Source organism: Sesamum indicum, linkage group LG6 (genome assembly GCF_000512975.1).
Source record: "Sesamum indicum cultivar Zhongzhi No. 13 linkage group LG6, S_indicum_v1.0, whole genome shotgun sequence".
Taxonomy (NCBI): Eukaryota; Viridiplantae; Streptophyta; class Magnoliopsida; order Lamiales; family Pedaliaceae; genus Sesamum; species Sesamum indicum.
This window is the reverse complement of record NC_026150.1, coordinates 770,210-787,495: the sequence shown is the minus strand read 5'-3', so window position 1 is coordinate 787,495 and position 17,286 is coordinate 770,210. Positions and strand designations below refer to the sequence as shown.

Sequence of the window (17,286 nt, the reverse complement as noted above, 5' to 3'; positions counted from 1 at the left end):
GCATGTAGAACTGATGGCGTTACTTCTCAAATCTCTGGTTATTGGCATCATAATCATTTTCATGAATCGGTGGCTTGCAGACAATGATAAAGAGTACGAGCCCCTTTATGCCTCGTAAATGGCTAGTGGCTTCCTGTGCAAATGTCTACATAAATTGTATAGCAAATTATATCAAATTAAGGTTATACAGATCCAGAAACCCACTCATCAATTCCTTTTAAGAGAGAAGAAAAGTGTTCAAAAAGTCACAACAGCTTGCTCACCATGACGACCTAGTTGAAATGGTGCATCAAACAGATTTGGAGTCCTGGGCAAACTGAAAAAGCGTACAGAAAAGCCCAGTAATACCAGCAACTTGTTTCCAATTCCGGGTTCCAGCTCCAAAAGCTGCCCCGGCTAGAACACCTGCTGCCAAAGTATTAACCTGCAGGAACAGAACTTATTGCTATCTCAGATATCTCACAACTGATAACAACACGTCTATAGTGAAAATATATCCATTTTCCCAGAATAATGCCTAAATTGGCCTTCTACAGTGGACACCATTAAGTGTGACAGAGAATCTCAACCTCTCCTGACGAAAATGACTTTATGAAACTCATCTCCTGCTGATATTAATTGTGATTTTGTTGCTCTTTTTAATCACTCTCATTGGGATGACAGAAATAATAGTACTTGGTAACTCGGAAATTGTGAAGTATCCTGACCCTAAGGCTCCTTTCTTTGGTTCCAGATGACAGCAATATCTTGAATGAGCTATTGAGAACTTCTTATGATATACTTGAACTTTTGATATGGCTTTTAAGCATGACAAGCAACCTCAGCCATGAAATATTCGGTCATGAAGATATTAATCACTCAAGGCAAGGAAAATAGTTTAGTGTAAATAAATTATTCCGTTAACATTGTTTAAGAAGAACCTTAAGAAAATGTTTCTATTTAAAACTTATATTTAAGCATTCATCTTACTTGATTCAGTCTCAAAGCCTTATACAGATTCAATAAGGAACTGGGAACTGCTCTATAAATTTTAAGATTTCTTCACATTAACAACTTTCATTTAATCTCTCAGATATAACTCCAGTGTAAAAGGAAACTCAAATGCATATGGAGAAACAGGAGTTAAAAGAGTCTGGATTTCAAGCAGTCATCTTAATCACAGAATCCTATCGAACAAGCAGTTGAAAAAACCAAAAAATATATACTCACTAACCCAGTCTTTCTTCCGCCGATACCTTTGCATTCCACAGTGAGTAAAAGAAAATATTGCAGCAAATATTCCTAGAAATGAGAGAATGAATAGAATAATATAAAAATTCAAATGGTTTAACGATCATAGCCTGTTACAGCAACAGACAAATTTAAGGATACTGGATTATCCACTTATGATGAAAAGCGAGCGTTTAATGGCGCTGTGAAAACACCTAAGTACTCAATACTTTAAGAAAGGGCAATATTTGTTTTTCTCAGGATCAACTAATTCACAAAGACTACCAAGAACTTATAGTTTTTTCCTTGAACCCATATCACCATGTATGAACATTCAATAAATCACAGAAACCGATGAAATGATTCAACATCTAAATATCAAATTATGATAACACAAGAGTTTGAATATGGTAAAGAGCATCTCGAAGAATCAGTTAAAGGAATCAATATGATTGCTTAAAAATAATCATTATGCATAATAATTCATTACCACATGAAAAGCCGCACTGGCCAACTGTCTTGGCCTGCACTCAGAATAATGGCGCACGAATATCAGGTAAAGAACAAATAAAGGAAGAAGAAGATAAAAGATAATCATTATGCATAATAATTCATTACCACATGAAAAGCCGCACTGGCCAACTGTCTTGGCCTGCACTCAGAATAATGGCGCACGAATATCAGGTAAAGAACAAATAAAGGAAGAAGAAGATCAAAGAGAAGAGATCCAATGGTTAAGCAGCTTACAATGTGCGATGCACGGGCACTGCCAGATAGACCTTCCCGAGTAAACACAAGCACAAAAGTTTAAATCAATTATAAGAAACTTTGTTTTAATTAATAAAATGCTCCAGTGTAGTAGTAATAAGACAATGATCGGACATGCTTTTGGAGTGGTTTAACAAGAAAAAATGCAGAAATATTTGTACAAGATCCAATTACTTGAGGCATTTGTTAATTCGAACTTATTCCATTTCTCATAAGCCTAACTACATTCGAAAGTTTTCGAAGACGATATATTTGTTTTCAAAAGAGAAACCAAATAAAATTTAATATTAATACATTTCTATCTTCATATTTCTCCCCCAAAATCCTAGATCCACACAAACAAATCATAGTTGTAAAGGAGTAATTACCTAGTCTTCTAGCATCAAATGGTCCAAAACAAGCACCCCATATCACTCCAGCCTGTATTTAAATTCCTTGTCTTCATATTACAATAACAAATATGAAATAATGAGAAAAAATTTATGAACTCTGCAATTGTGCAGGGAGTGAAGGAAGTGAATGGGGTGCTTACGGAGCTCATGCGTAAGACGGAATCGACCGCGATAGAAGAGCAAGGGGTGGAAACTGAGAAGTCTTCCTCCATAGTACGATCATCAGTTAACTATCTTACTCTCACAATGAAGCGTCTGGCCCTTTTCCTTTCGCCCAAACCGGCGCCTGAGAGGGAGTCCGAGTCCGCCGCCTCTCTGATTCGCATGCGGGAAAATTGCCCGCTTGTACTTAAGGAATTTACAGCATGTCCGTATACACATGGGCCTGGGGTCAAATCTTGTACATGTCTACCTTCGGCCCAATTCTTATACAGAATGACAAGTTGGAAGTTGGAACCGTAGCAATATTTTTTTTTTAAACCCAGATCAAATTTGATTAATTTATGCTTAATTTAAACCAAATAATAAAAGTTTTCCGGCATCAATTTTTGCAACTTGTGTTGAATTATATATATTAAATTTTTTTCTCTCAACACTCCAACTTCAGATTTGTTCCATTTTCTTTTTTTTTTTTTTTCTGAGCACTATTAACTTTCACTATAATTACTTATTTTTATACAATTTTCACGAAAACGGAGGACCGTTGGATTAGTATGAGAGACCACGTTAAGCTTCATGTATCCGCTGCATCAGATAGTTCCTAAAAAAGTGGCATCCCCCGGCTCAACTTCAACCCGGGAACAAAACCAAAACCCTAGACGCCTCTACTATCTTACTTTTATTCACTTTTCACTCTCTCCACAATCGGCCGTCCATCTCCATAACCGTAAGCTCTGCTCCATATTCATCTTTTACATCTACCTGTTAGCACAGATGCACACACACATCGCGAATGTTTACAAATTTGAAGTTTCTGATTGATTTCGTTGATTGGCTTGCAGAAAAGCAGCGAAGATGAGTAAAGGCGCGGCAGCGGCGGGAGCGAAAGGCGGGAAGAAGAAGGGGGTGAGCTTCGTGATCGATTGTTCGAAGCCTGTGGAGGATAAGATTATGGAAATTGCTTCGCTCGAGAAGTTCCTACAGGAGAGAATTAAGGTCGGCGGGAAAGCCGGCGCTCTTGGTGATTCTGTTACCGTCACTCGTGAGAAGAACAAGATCACTGTCACCGCCGATTCTGCTTTCTCTAAAAGGTGATTTTGTCTTGTGTTTCATTGTGTGTAACTGCTGGATTTGTTTTAACATGTTCGATTGAAAGGATGATGTTGGAATTCTGGCTTTATGTTTTCTTTCTCAATGTTATACTGCCACTGTGTGCGGCTGGGTCGAGCACATTAGAAATTGCTTGCGTTTTTTAGAGTTCATGTCATTGGCTGAAGACTTCAGCCATGCTATTGGTGGTTATCATTATTCACTATGGGATGTTCATGCCCTACTTGAATCCAGGATTTAGAAGAGAGAAACTGAAAAGTGAAAACGAGAAGCAAATTGAGCGAAGAGTGGATGTCATTGCATTCACCTTTAAAGAAAAATGACAAACAATTAAAAAAGCTTTATGTTATGTGATTAAATATATTTATCCAGTTTGGTTGTACGAGCATTTTATTCTGGTTTTCTCTTAAAGTTAAACTAAGGGAATCATGTTTTAGTCAGCCCTTTTCACATTGGAAACCTTGGTTGTGCTTAACCTTGCGTATATGTTAGATTTTGTGGAATTAAGCTAAATGACAATTGGTGTCTTGTCAACTGCCCTGTTTAATGGTTGAGTTTTTGAATAGTGGAATTATTGTTGATGGCATGATGCTTTTGCTTATTTGCCTGGAGAAGATTGATGCCACATGAAATTGCAACGTGAACTTTGACAAGTTTTATGCAATTTTTCTTTCGCGGGATTTGCCAGAGCCCTGTATTAGGAATAGATGATGTAGGATCACAAAATGAAGAATGTGTAGTTCTCTACTGATCGGCATTTTCTTTCCAGGTATCTCAAGTATTTGACGAAGAAATACTTGAAGAAGCATAATGTGAGGGATTGGCTTCGGGTGATTGCTTCCAACAAAGACCGGAATGTTTATGAACTGCGCTACTTCAACATCGCTGAGCAAGAGGGAGAGGAAGAAGACTAAACTTACATCTATGGTTCATGTTCCTCTTCTGCTTGCCCCACTTTGTCAGAACCACTTTTTGGATCATTTGATGTTGTTGGTTCTGTCTTTCTTCTGCAATTTCTTGACTCGATAGATTATGAGTTATCACTTTTGTTTAATGCGAAGCTTTATGTTGTTCTTATTTCCTGGAATTCATTCAGTAGCAATAGATATCGTATGTCAGTACATGTGCAATTTTTGCCGCTTTGCAATGCTATACCTTGTTCTCTAGATGATTCTTATACAAGTTCAAGTGCTTTCAATGCTAACCTTTATTTGTTTCTTTTAAAGCTTTTTAATATCAATTTTGCTATCTGCTAGCGAGCAAAACCCCATGTAGAGGCATTTCTTGTTTACTTTCCTCCTGCAGTGGTTTTCTTTTGTTTTCAAGGAAAATTCTCTCTATCCAAATGCCTCTGATTTTCATTTCGCTTTACCTGTTGATTCCTGATTCATGTAGTAATTTTACATTTGATTTTTCATATTGTCTTCAGATTGATGGATTTGGAGTTTAGGATTCAAATCCATAATAATAAATCCTTCAAATTCTTATGTTAAGCTATTTTTAGGAACATTGCAATGGGTTTCAAATTTATTTAATATGTAATCATATGTAGTCATTTGAAATTAAAATCCATTCGTGTCCAAGAAAAAGAAATCAAAATCCATTCATCCAAACTTTGATAATTTTATGGTTCTCAGATTCTATATAGTAATTAACGTAAGCTGTGACCTAGTTGTATATATTTGATGTTTGGCAAATGCCAGCCATTTTATGGATATGTAATCAATGAGCTGTTGATAAGTAGTCACATTTTAAATTAAAAAAAGCTGTTACACATGGTAACCCCACTTGACAGAATATCTTGCCAAATCCTGATTTCATCTCATCCCATACAGATCTGTCAACTTATTTAAACCGGGGAAGCTGCCCCCCAAGAATAGCTTATGATGTCATTAACAGTGACTGGCTTCCAGTACCATTCTGCTTATCTCATTCACGTGATTCTTGCTTGCCTCCCTCTTTCACACCTAAATCTTGGCTAGTTTCACTTGTGAATTCTCCACTGTCAAAACTAACCTCCACCAAATTACGCGACGACTCTCGCTCGACCATGTCTATTTTTCATACTAGTAAAAAGAAATAAAAAATGATACAATAAAAAACGTCCGGTCTTCTAAGAGTAAATTTCAAACACCACTAACGTGGTCCGGTCAAATTCCAAATGATTGAGATGGAATCATAATAATGAGCAAAAATATGTTTTCGTGGCTAATAAAATAATAATGTGGACTAATATGAAAATGATTTAGAGTTGGAGTAGAAGAAGATATTTTCTTCTCTTAATAGCGTAATTTGATTCGGATGATTAATAAAAAAGTCGCTAATCCAAGTGGATGTGAAATGATGTGGACTTATAGATAGATGCAGAGTGGTTATTAAGAGTAGAGGTAGGGACAGACAAGCAAGTAGTTGTTACATTCCAGGCAATAACACTGATTACTAATTACATTTACTAATCAAATCTTCTTCCATTTTAGGGAAAAAGGGAAATTAGAAAAATAGGATCCAACAGGGATGCTCTTACTAACTGAATATAAGAGACAAAGCTCAGATTCCTATCCAATTCCATGCACGTTTGCCACTCACCTCCATCACCGCTGACACCTTCTCGTTCGTCGTCTCGGCGGCATGTGCTGATCTCGCGGCCGGAAACACGCGGTCATGGTGGTGAGTTTTTGCTCCTCCTCCTCCTGTATTTGTTTTCTCCGTTAGAGGGGCGAATACCGACGGCTAAACTGGAGTTTGGTAAATTTTGATTTTCTATCTATGATTATTGGCTACTGTTTTTTTTTTCCTTGGTAGAAGTCATGCTCTGTTTGATCGTAACAGGAAAGTGGAATAAATATGTTTTACAAAGCATTTTATTTTATGGTGGGGCTGTAATTAATTTCTGCCAGGTATTTTTGATCTGAGTCCCGGGCACTCTTAAATACTTTTAGGTCATGAAAATGTGGAGCGGTGTGCGTAAGGTTTGGTGTTGTACAGGTGTTATATTAGAGGTTAGGCACACAGTACAGGAGTGCCGATTTTACTAGTGGATGGGGTACTTGGCTCTGGTTGTCTTGAGGAACTAGGAAATTTTGTTTGGGCTGTGTGGGGAATTATTCTGACAAGTTTTGGTGTTCTCTTCGTCTTTTATATAGCTTGTAGTTAGGTGTACTTGGTAAGTGATTCTCGTCATACAAGTCATATGTGCCTTCTTCCCCCCTCTGCTTCGTGTTCAGTTGGTAACCCAACATATTTTTGCTGAGGTGATAAAAAAATCAACTCCAGCATGATTCTCGATATAGGCTGTGCAATGCTCTGTGAGCTTAGTGGTTCTGCAAAATGATGTTAGCTTAATGTTACTTCTAGCTTTCATTTGTTTTATGATGTTTATTCATGGTTGTTTTGAGCGCTGACGATTAATTATGTAAGTAATACTTAATAGGTATGTTATTTCTTCAGGAGGATCACTTTCTGTTCATGGATGAGCTGTGAAAGATAAACTACTTTGTTGAGATGGACCCTCTTAATAATAGCACCGCCCAAAACATACATGGAGGTTCCAATATGGTTGGGAATGAGAAATGCCAACTTTATTTGCTTTTCCATGAAGAAACTAAGCTTGGTAATGGTTTGCAGGGATTCTTGTATTTTGTTGCTCTTGCCTACTGTTTCATAGGCTTATCAGCTATAACTGCTCGTTTCTTCCGGTCTATGGAAAATGTTGTCAAGCATACTCGGAGAGTCGAAGAGATAGATCCTTGCACTAATACCAAAATTGTCAAACACATAAAGGTTTGGAATTACACCATAGCTGACATTACTCTTTTGGCATTCGGGACTAGCTTTCCCCAGATTTCTTTGGCCACCATTGATGCCATAAGGAATCTTGGGAACTTGTATGCTGGAGGTTTGTCTCTCTTTCATGTTCTATGTATTTGCAATAAATCATCTATCTCTCCATATTTGCTTCTTGGGTGGAACTAATCTTGCATTCACCAACTTTCAAACTGGTTGGTAGTTAAGAATTGGCATGATTCTCACCATGGTCAAATAACTTGTCTCACGTTTCATTTTGTGTGGCTTTGTAGTTACAATAAAAGAGACACTGTTGTTTGTAAATGAGACTTACGAAATTAACTTTTGTAGCTCAGGGTTTCCTGAGTTTTAGATGACGAGATATTGATGAAGCAGACATGATGAAATACGTTTTGATTAGGATACTAGAATATGAGATATTGATGAATTAGGAAACATCATGAAAAAGGTCTTGATTAGGAGACATTGCAAAAATGTTTTGATATGTTGGTAATGTTTCTCTAAACTTTATTTTTAAAATTTTTTAATTGACTGAGAACTGTCTGAACTTTTATCAGGAACTTGGTTTAACTAGAATTGTAATTGTTTTACCATCAATGAATTAACAGGTTTAGGTCCTGGAACACTTGTTGGTTCTGCTGCTTTTGATTTATTTCCAATCCATGCTGTTTGTGTTGTGGTTCCTAAAGCTGGAGAACTCAAAAAAATATCAGACATTGGAGTCTGGCTTATAGAGCTCTTTTGGTCTTTCTGGGCTTACATCTGGCTATATATAACTTTGGAGGTGATATTTGTTCTTCTCAACCCAATTTTATTGCATGGAATTTGGGAAGATAAACGTTGGATATCTTAAGTTCTATTTGATTGGTTGTACTAGAATTTCTGAATTCCACCCCTCATTTCTTGCTCATTTGTCTCCCTAATTTATTTAGTACTGTTCACAAGACTTTGTTGGTTACTGTAGCTTCTAAAAGGTCTAATAGTTGGGTCTTTTATGGTAATAGTTAGTCCTTTATTTAAGATTTGTAGGAAAAAATAATAGAGGATACAATTATCGTTTTCTCAATAGAAATAATGAAGTTTCAATTCAATTTCACATAGACGGGATAAGGAAAAATTATAATCAAGACTTTCACCATCTGAATTGAATGTCTTCACTTGACTTGGAATAAATTTTCTGTTACAATTGACAAGTAGCATATTGGGTCAGCGTTTTAAAAAATTCTTTTACTTGATCTGTTATATAAAGGGGTTTGTAGTCCACATGCTTTTGATTTGACTAAGGTAGACACAAAAATTCATTCTTGTATGGATTTATTATAGTTTGAAACATAATAAGGAATGGATGTATTGATCCCGTGAGAACGAACATTGATATGAGACACCGAAAGAAACAAGTGAATAAGAATATGAGAAATTTAATGTGAGTGTTTTAGATACATGTGTTAGTATGTTTAATTTGTTGCTTAAGAATATAGAGTTTATTGCTTTATATAAGAATTTATTGTTGCTTAGTATTGTTTATTGTTGCTTCAATTGGAGTGGCCGCCTGAAGCATTTGAGTTCAACTTGATCTTAGTATAAGAATTTCACTCTATATAACTTTTTTATATATCACCTGGTAATAATTTTCTTATTTATTTTCTCATAATGGATTTTCATTGATGACGAGAGCAGAAGAAGAGAATTTTATGAAGACACAAATTGTGGGAATTCCTCCAGTCTTGCAGGGCTGCTTGTTCTGCTAATCAACAATGATTACAATATTTACTAATCCTGTTGAAACATATTCTGTGATTGAAGAGATAAAACTTATGAGTATCTGAGCCTGCCTAATCAATCTGAACTCTTCAAAATTTACACAGCTAGCTTATTCTGTGAGTCCATCAGATTGAACTGGTTGATCTCCAGCCAAGCATACTTATCTATTTGTTTAGTGTTTGGCCCAGTTTAGAGTGTGCAATTGACATGACACCCTTCTTGTATCAACTTATTTTCATTTGATCTCACCACGCGACAATATTACCCCTCGCATGCCTCCCCAACGCAGCAGCATTTTACCTAATCACATTGTAATGCTCTGTCAAAACATAAGCTCACTGGGGTTCACATAACTTAAAATGTGCAGGTATGGACACCGAATGTCATTACTCTCTGGGAAGCTTCATTGACGGTACTGCAATTCGGGTTACTGCTATTACATGCCTATGCCCAAGATAAGCGTTGGCCCTACTTGTCTCTGCCACTGTAGGTCTTTGGTTAATAAACTCAATTTTGTTCTATCTAACTCTATATACAGTTAGTATCCTATAAATTTATTTTTGATCGTAAAAAGAAAGAGAAGGAATGCGCGATAGTTCCACCTCTAACATAACATTGGTTAAGCAGATCAAGAAGTGAGAGGCCAGATGACTGGGTACCAGCAGAAACTGCTTCATACAAGGATAAAAACACGGCTCCTTATAAGTACTCTGAAATCCTTGAAGATGAATATGGAAATGGGAGCATTGTTGACATTTTCTCTGTCCATGATGGTAACAGAGGTAATCCTCATTGGTGGAACTTTCTCTGTTTATTGTTAACATGTTCCCTTTACATCCATGGAGCTATTACATAAATGTAAACTAATTTTACCTATAAGTATCTGTTTGGTGTCCAATAGATAATGAAAGAAAAATGGGTTCTCTAACATAGGATACGGAAAAAATGGGTTCACATGAGATGTTCCATTTAGAATTGAGATCATGCAAGTTATTCGCATCAGTAGGATTTATGTATTATCTCATTTACATAGACTGGTCATATTCTGATTCAGAGATGGCAGACAATCTCAAGATACGGATTTAAGCAATACACTTTAGGTTTTCAGTTCACTGCAAAAGGTGCTGGAAAACCTCGAAGAAGTTTAGAATCTATTTGGGGTTATCACTGCCAGATAATGCCGCTACATCTGTAATTCAATGTGGGGTCATTTTTTTAGTTTATGAATTCTAATGTTCCCTTTGGATGCATACGTGCAGATTATGAATATCAAAACTTGCCTGACAATGACGTTGCTGAGTCCTCAGACCAGACTCGAGATGAGGTTCCTGAGGGAGATGATTTGCTTTCAATCTGGAAGCAGCAGTTCATTGATGCATTTATGGTACTGTTTTTCTGGATTATTTTGTTCACATAGTGGCCTATTTAATATCTAACATGTCAGATTTGCTTTTGGCAATGCTATCCGCTTGCACACGCTGAATATGCTCCACTCCACTATCGCATCAAAAGTGTGCATGAGGTGGCATAACTGTTTGATCTGAGACCTGCCCCCTTTTTCATGCATTCTCGTAATTTTTTCTTTGTGAATAATTTTTATCCTTTTCAACAGTTGGAGAGCCCAGAATCAAGAAAATTGAATAACACATGCCTACGGGTAGCAAAGGCTTTCTGGCAGTTGCTACTTGCACCATGGAGAATTCTGTTTGCTTTTGTACCTCCTTATCAGATTGCTCATGGATGGATTGCTTTCATTTGCTCTCTTATTTTCATAAGTGGGATAGCTTACATTGTCACGAAGCTTACAGATCTAATAAGCTGTGTCACAGGTTCGACGTTTCCTGGAGAATGAATTATATGCTACTGTATCTGCTACTTTCAGTAATCCTGTCGTAAACCTTAGCTAGTAACTATGTTCTTAACTTCTTATGCAGGTATTAATGCTTATGTCATAGCATTTACAGCGTTGGCTGCTGGAACATCGTGGCCAGATTTAGTGGCAAGCAAGATTGCAGCAGAGAGGCAGATAACAGCTGACTCTGCTATAGCGAATATCACTTGCAGGTTCTTTTGATTACAACAGATTTCTTTAAGTGCCATACTTGTATGAGTATTTTTCTTCATCTGCAACTTCCAGGTTCCATTAACGTTTCTTCAGTAAAAGTCTTGCATAAATTTCTAATATTAAGTCAGAAGCTGTTAAATTCATCAAGTGTCTGTATCGATACCTGACCTTGTTCAGTTTTTTCCCTGCTGCTTCTGTCTGTTCTGGAGAGTTATAATTAGGTCATCTTCATTAGATCTTCTAGTGTTTCTTATCCTCCTTTAGGTAATTCCTATACTTAAAAGCACAGTGAGGCTGATCAATATTAACCTCTCATCTTGAACACTTTTGACTTGAATAGCGGTTAGGCTTACACACCAAGAGCCCTGCCTCGATTTTTCCAGTTAGTATAATTTTTCCTTCTTAAATCAGTTTATCATCATTGTACTTACCTAAGATCATCAAGGTGTGGATTTCAAATACAAGATGATTAGCTTTCACCTCTCCTTGCGAGCACCTGTAGAGATTTTTCTTCTAGGACTTCTGTGAAGGCTAGAATGTGGTTATAAATGAGCAAATTATATTCCTTGCTTGCCTTGTTGAGATAAAGCCATGAGAACTAAAATATAAGTCTAGAAAGAAGGGATTTGCCGGTGGTAGCAAGTAGATCAATCTCAAGCACACAACTGAAGTCTTGGTGTTAATGGCCCCCAAAAGCTTTCCGCTCCAAAATTGATATGCAATTTCAGTAACAACACTATTTCAACTTTCCATATCACCTTTGCTTTAATACATCAACAGTTGTCCAAAAAAAGAAAGTAGTAAGATCCATTTTGCTTCGTATGGTTTGTAGTCAGGATACAATTTGCGCAGGTCTTCTGTTGCATAAAATGGTTTTTTCATTTAAACTGTATTCCAGCATTGCATTATTTACATATTTATTCTTCTTTTTTTCCCCTATAGCAATTCAGTGAATATTTATATTGGCATTGGCGTACCCTGGCTTATCGACACATTGTACAACTTCTTCGCGTACAACAAACCATTGAAGATAGAGAATGCAGCTGGCCTCAGCTTCTCCTTACTTGTGTTCTTTGCTACATCTGTGGGTTGTATTGGAGTTTTGGTGTTTCGGCGTCTTACTCTGGGTGCAGAGCTTGGAGGTCCAAAAGTTTGGGCCTGGGTTACTTGTGTTTATTTCATGTTGCTGTGGCTTATTTTTGTTGTATTGTCCTCTTTACGAGTTTCTGGCTTCATTTGAGTATTTTATTTTGCTCGAGTTCATTTACTTCGAAATAAGGTTGTAATAGACGTATATGCAATTTGTTTGGAAGGAAAGAATATACTTACATGAACTCTTTTCAAATAGTTAACAAATAACTGTTGTAGCACTGGTTCAGCAACTCACGAAAGAGGAGAATACTAACGGTCCAAAGGAACAGGGCGGTAGGGGGTGTGAGTTAGGAAGACGCTCCAAGAATATTTATTTGGAATCTGAAGGGTATGGCGAAATGAAATTTGTCTACCACATTCATCAATGATAGACATTCAGAACACTCGGAACTAACTGCCTCAGTTGTAACACAATTACAACTCACAATGGTCACTCATTTTGCTGGTGAAATGCAACGTCATTACAAACAGCCAATGGTCAATAGATCTGACTGATTGATAACATACAAAGGAGAGTCCATCGTCTTAGAGACTTGCGAATTTTAGTTTTCATCTATTTCCTACTCAGGCAGCTGCACCTGTACAAGCTGTGGCTGGTGCATAACTCTGTTGCTTAGCAGTACTGTATTTCCTGGTGATGAATCTGTCAAAGAAGAGAAAAATGTTTCATAACTGGTAGATGTGTAATTGAACAATCATAAAACCTATGTCACAAAAGTAGGTGAAATCTAAGAAACCCAAGCAAGTTTGAAACAGCTTAATGTGTTGAACTCACCTGAAAAAATCCCTCCACAACAGCTCATACATTAACCAATTCAGTCCAGTGTCAGATGTGCCACTTCCACCATTTTTCTTGTTAGTGGCAGCAGAAATCAAGCTGCAAGTCACGGTGTTACCATTAGTGTGAGGGACTGCGGGAGGATTAACATCCTCCAAATACCGCCGGCCAAAAGTAAATAAATAAAGAACTTCAAGGAAAGGAAAAGGAGAACTAAAGAAGGGACATTGTGATACCTTGAAGCAGACTTCTTCAGCTCATCAAACATGGAGCGGGGAGAAAGGCATCCCATGGCTAGCCAGGGGGATATTTTGCATGAAAAGTTTGCACCATATATGCTATCATTGGCGCCATTTTTAAATCCATTGTTTGGTTTTGCCTTGCATTCGACAGCAAAATTTCTCAGTCTCTGCAAAGCTTCAGTCTCTCCACCCACAAGAGAAGCATTGGCAGCTGTTTTCCCGTTCTACAAGAGAAAATGCGGATGACTTAATGCTAAAACATACATAAAGCTGATACTCACTCATACTTCCATCTCTGCTAAGTCATGTCTTTTTCTATAGTGAACACAATATTTAACGAATTAGGAAGCACTGATAACAAAGGTTATTATATCAGGATATCATACTATAGAAGATTTTAGCCCAGTTGTCCCTCTTAATATGAATATTTCCTGTTATTTTTATACTACTTCGATACTCAAAGGTGTTTTTTTCATCTACATGAGAACAAAAGGCATACTGTTTAAATGCATAAAGTACTCCACAGTTTGAAATTGTTAAAACAAACAGCAGTTTAAGATTTAGAAAACCTCCTTCTTATTTCTTCCCTAAATATGATAGTAGTTCATGAAATTATCTGCATTTCTACCTTTCAATTTCCCAATAGAACAAACACTTTACGACATTCTTAAGTCAGCCTCACCTCCAGCACAAGCATTTGTTGCCAAATAACATCTTCACTGCTTGAACCAAGTAGCCTTCATAAGCTCAAGAAAATGTTGAGTGAATTTTAACCAATACCATGATTTGCATTTCCGAAGTTACAATTAACAAGTTCTCATTGAACACTACGCATCATTCATCAATACGAGGAGCAAAAATTAGTCCTAATCAATTTAGTGCAGGTGATGATCAAATTTTCAATATGCAAATTCTCCTTTCATCATACAGATTGTTCACAAAGGTCTTAGCACTAACACTTATTCTGCCCTATAATTAGCATCAAACATGAAATATTGCAAACCAGGATAGTCGAAGCATCAAACGAACCTATACACAGAACGTAAAACTAAAACCGCATGAAAATCAATAGTTCATTCACACAAACCAATAATTGTTTCGTATCAGAATACCCCAACATTTACATCTTTACAAAAGGCAACACATCAATATCTTCTGCATGAATCTAATCCAAAATAAATAAACCAACTGAAATCATATCATACCTGACCCATAGCTGCATTCGGGTTAAGTCCCAAATCCACCAAAGATGGAATTTCCCCAGGCTCCACATCCCCTCTTTTAGGCAAACCCTTCATCCTATCCAACGGCTCAATCGTCTTCCTCACATCCAACCCTTTCACCCTCTCCTTAAACCCGCCATAATTCGTTGGCATTTCCTCCAACTGAAACGGCAAATCCTCCAAATGATACAATGTGCTTCCCCAGAAGGACTTCACCTCCACTCCCTCATCCTTCATAACCTCCTCAATCTTCTCCTCCGCTTTCACTTCGTCGTGCGAGACCTCTCTATGCATATAGACAGCGTCCGCCCCCACGGCTTTAACAACCTCCAACAACACACTCTCGGGTCTCCCAATTCTTACTACGAGATCCGACCCACGAGCCTGCAGATTCTTGCGCAAATCGGAAACAGATTCTATCAAGAATGTAGCTCGATAAGGCCCTGTTTTGTCAAACCCGGACGATGATTTACCATAATCCCGGGGGTCGAAGCAGTAAACTGGAAGAACGGAAATAGATTCGTTGTTGGCGGCCGTGAGGCATTCGTTGTCGTGGATACGTAGGTCGTTGCGGAACCACACGACGGCAGCGCGGCGAAGGGCGGCGGCGCCAGAGGGATTGGAGGGGCGGAGCGGGTTTAGAGTAAGAGTATTCTGCAAAGGGTTAGCTGAAATGCTGGATTTGAAGAAGGCTTTTGCGGGCGAGAGGGAAGAGGAGAGCGAAAACTGGGAAAGAGATGAAATTTGAGATGGGATTTTGATTTTGTTCGGTGGGTTGGTGATTTGTTTGGGTGGGAGGAAATGGGAAGGGAGGAGAGTGGAAAGTGAGAGTGAAATCGAAGCAGCGGGAACGAGAGGGAGCGGGTTCTGATTCTGGGTTTGCTCTTGCTTGGATTCTTCAGGGGTTTCTATATTATTGGTTTTGGAATCCATTTCTGGGGATTGAAAGTAGGGAGGAGGAGGAGAAGAAGAAGAAGGGAGTGATGATGATAAGCTATTGGTTTCTTATCTCCTTTAGCCTTTCTTGAGCCTTCTGTGCGTGGTTTGGTGGGTGATTTTGGGGGGTTTGGTGGGAAGCTCCGAGTCGCTTTCTGGGCTTAATATTTGGCGATGTTGTCTTATAAATTAAGCTGTATTTTAAGTAAATTAGTTGTATTATGCGATTCTATAATTAAACTTGACCCCAAAAGAAATAAAAGAAAAGAAAAATTGCAGCAATCAACTAGCAGAGTGAGGGGCATATTGCGGTGGGTGGGGGATGGGGTTGGTGGAATGCAAATAACATGCCAACTATGGTTATCAAACGGTAAAAGAATGCTCCAAGCATTTCCATACTCAAAACACAAAATCTTTGCAATAAATGGACAATTATTGCTAATTTTGTCATTTGTGTCTCATTCGCTTACACTGTAATTGTTTATGTTTTCGTTTCGTCTTCTCTCGTCTCAATGATAAAAGATGAAATTGGTTGAGATAAATTATTTTTTTAGAGTATGTAAATCAACATGAGATAAAAATATAATAATAATAGTTGATATAATATGTAAAAAACAAATTTTAATGATTATGGGTGGTGCAATAATTTTCTTTTCATAGTAGTTAAATATGTTTAAGATAATTTATACTAATACCAAAAGAAAATGTCATTTATATTTATGATCAATGACACTATTGTACTATTTTTTTATAAAGCCTACAATGTCTTTTAATTGATGAAATAATTAACTTATTTAATTTTTAAAATTTTATATTAATTAATAAATTATTTAATTTATTTATTTTTAATATAATACATTGATTTAAATGTTTTATTTTTACTTATAATATATTTTAAAATATAAAAAAATATTTACTATATATACATAAAAACGATATGTTATAACGATCATTAGTGTAATATGTTCCACAACGAGACACCATCTAACTTGGTCAGGCGGAGGGAGATGAGATTTTTGTCTCAAGTAAGCGCAGGCTATTCCAGCCTAACAACACAGGGATTTGAAGAAGAGAATATTTGGAGATCATTGGCCCAAATTCTAATGGACCATTTGATTCAAAATAAAATTTTGTTGTGGGCTGTAGTTTGTGATCTTAGTAGGCTTTATTCTTTGCAGCTAATTCTCGAATCCGTTGGACATTTCTTTTCCGGGCCGTAGTAAAGCTTAAAATTGCAAAATTGACCCCAATCTCAAATACGTTAGAAGACCAGCTCAACTCCAAAGAAGGATTCTGGGAACGTTGAAAAAGAAAACTTTACAGAAGACGCGCCAAAATGTCGTGCACTGCACTGAGCATCCAGAAGAAGTTACTTCCCTTGTAAGCTTTTCTCTTCTTTTCAACTCCTACTCAGTCCTACTTAAATGTCCCCAATTTCACAAGTCCACTACTCTCTTCATTCAACCACTCCCTCACTTCTCTCTTCTAGCAACGATGGCAACAAACAATCTCAAAGTGGACGAAATCCGCGCACAACTCGCCCAACGCGGTCTCAGCACCGCCGGAATCAAGCACGTTTTGGTAAGTTCAGTATCGGTTATTCATTTATCTATTATTCATTTATGTATTGATTCTGCTTTACCATTTGCAGGTTCGGAGGCTTGAAGCCGCTCTTCGAGACGAGAGT

General features: G+C 37.4%; 5 protein-coding genes across 16 annotated transcripts in view; 3 read left to right on the top strand and 2 right to left on the bottom strand.

Annotated features, from left to right (window-relative positions):
- Nucleotides 1–2,782, bottom strand: LOC105163121 (outer envelope pore protein 16-4, chloroplastic). Of its 8 annotated transcripts, none has more exons than XM_011081352.2 (7): nt 2,510–2,769; nt 2,346–2,397; nt 1,957–1,988; nt 1,828–1,861; nt 1,214–1,281; nt 264–424; nt 1–133 (listed from the first exon to the last, which is right to left on the bottom strand). In XM_011081352.2, exons 1-6 carry the CDS (start codon nt 2,579–2,581, stop codon nt 290–292), a joined length of 393 nt encoding a protein of 130 aa, XP_011079654.1. In that variant the 5' UTR covers nt 2,582–2,769; the 3' UTR covers nt 1–133; nt 264–289. The 8 variants fall into 8 exon arrangements, with proteins under 8 accessions (XP_011079654.1, XP_011079652.1, XP_020549825.1 ...); XM_011081350.2 differs by having other exon boundaries at nt 7–145; nt 2,510–2,767; XM_020694166.1 differs by lacking the exon at nt 1,828–1,861 and adding an exon at nt 1,700–1,733 and having other exon boundaries at nt 131–424; nt 2,510–2,771.
- On the top strand, nt 3,102–4,804 carry LOC105163120 (60S ribosomal protein L22-2). Its single transcript, XM_011081349.2, has 3 exons — nt 3,102–3,255; nt 3,371–3,619; nt 4,408–4,804. Exons 2-3 carry the CDS (start codon nt 3,384–3,386, stop codon nt 4,550–4,552), a joined length of 381 nt encoding a protein of 126 aa, XP_011079651.1. The 5' UTR covers nt 3,102–3,255; nt 3,371–3,383; the 3' UTR covers nt 4,553–4,804.
- On the top strand, nt 6,044–13,066 carry LOC105163119 (magnesium/proton exchanger). 5 transcript variants are annotated; one of them, XM_020694365.1, is made up of 10 exons: nt 6,044–6,305; nt 7,086–7,193; nt 7,263–7,533; nt 8,051–8,226; nt 9,571–9,689; nt 9,831–9,985; nt 10,463–10,587; nt 10,816–11,032; nt 11,138–11,267; nt 12,211–13,066. In XM_020694365.1, exons 2-10 carry the CDS (start codon nt 7,140–7,142, stop codon nt 12,506–12,508), a joined length of 1,545 nt encoding a protein of 514 aa, XP_020550024.1. In that variant the 5' UTR covers nt 6,044–6,305; nt 7,086–7,139; the 3' UTR covers nt 12,509–13,066. The 5 variants fall into 5 exon arrangements, with proteins under 5 accessions (XP_020550024.1, XP_011079647.1, XP_011079648.1 ...); XM_011081345.2 differs by having other exon boundaries at nt 6,045–6,305; nt 7,086–7,533; XM_011081346.2 differs by having other exon boundaries at nt 6,045–6,383; nt 7,086–7,533.
- Nucleotides 12,752–15,766, bottom strand: LOC105163118 (blue-light photoreceptor PHR2). Its single transcript, XM_011081343.2, has 4 exons — nt 14,646–15,766; nt 13,435–13,664; nt 13,196–13,297; nt 12,752–13,063 (listed from the first exon to the last, which is right to left on the bottom strand). The coding sequence occupies exons 1-4, from the start codon at nt 15,594–15,596 to the stop codon at nt 12,985–12,987; spliced, it is 1,362 nt and encodes a 453-aa protein (XP_011079645.1). The 5' UTR covers nt 15,597–15,766; the 3' UTR covers nt 12,752–12,984.
- The window catches only part of LOC105163117 (poly [ADP-ribose] polymerase 2), a 7,503-nt gene continuing 7,151 nt past the window's right edge, over nt 16,935–17,286 (top strand). The window contains exons 1-2 of the mRNA XM_011081342.2: nt 16,935–17,180; nt 17,251–17,286. Of these exons, the coding sequence (XP_011079644.1) occupies nt 17,094–17,180; nt 17,251–17,286 (123 nt within the window). The 5' untranslated portion in view covers nt 16,935–17,093. The remainder of the gene's footprint in view (nt 17,181–17,250) is intronic.

Excerpts from the sequence above, each read along its gene's own strand:
- LOC105163119 (XM_011081345.2), top strand. The coding sequence starts at position 7,140 with ATGGACCCTCTTAATAATAGCACCGCCCAAAACATACATGGAGGTTCC. Across the intron at positions 9,690-9,830 it reads CCCTACTTGTCTCTGCCACT|ATCAAGAAGTGAGAGGCCAG; the intron begins GTAGGTCTTTGG and ends TTGGTTAAGCAG. Across the intron at positions 9,986-10,462 it reads TGTCCATGATGGTAACAGAG|ATTATGAATATCAAAACTTG; the intron begins GTAATCCTCATT and ends GCATACGTGCAG.
- LOC105163120 (XM_011081349.2), top strand. The coding sequence starts at position 3,384 with ATGAGTAAAGGCGCGGCAGCGGCGGGAGCGAAAGGCGGGAAGAAGAAG. Across the intron at positions 3,620-4,407 it reads GATTCTGCTTTCTCTAAAAG|GTATCTCAAGTATTTGACGA; the intron begins GTGATTTTGTCT and ends TTTTCTTTCCAG.
- LOC105163121 (XM_020694166.1), bottom strand. The coding sequence starts at position 2,581 with ATGGAGGAAGACTTCTCAGTTTCCACCCCTTGCTCTTCTATCGCGGTC. Across the intron at positions 1,282-1,699 it reads CCAGTGCGGCTTTTCATGTG|GAATATTTGCTGCAATATTT; the intron begins GTAATGAATTAT and ends TCTCATTTCTAG. Across the intron at positions 425-1,213 it reads ATCGGCGGAAGAAAGACTGG|GTTAATACTTTGGCAGCAGG; the intron begins GTTAGTGAGTAT and ends CTGTTCCTGCAG.
- LOC105163118 (XM_011081343.2), bottom strand. The coding sequence starts at position 15,596 with ATGGATTCCAAAACCAATAATATAGAAACCCCTGAAGAATCCAAGCAA. Across the intron at positions 13,665-14,645 it reads CGAATGCAGCTATGGGTCAG|AACGGGAAAACAGCTGCCAA; the intron begins GTATGATATGAT and ends TTTCTCTTGTAG. Across the intron at positions 13,064-13,195 it reads TTGTGGAGGGATTTTTTCAG|ATTCATCACCAGGAAATACA; the intron begins GTGAGTTCAACA and ends CTTCTTTGACAG.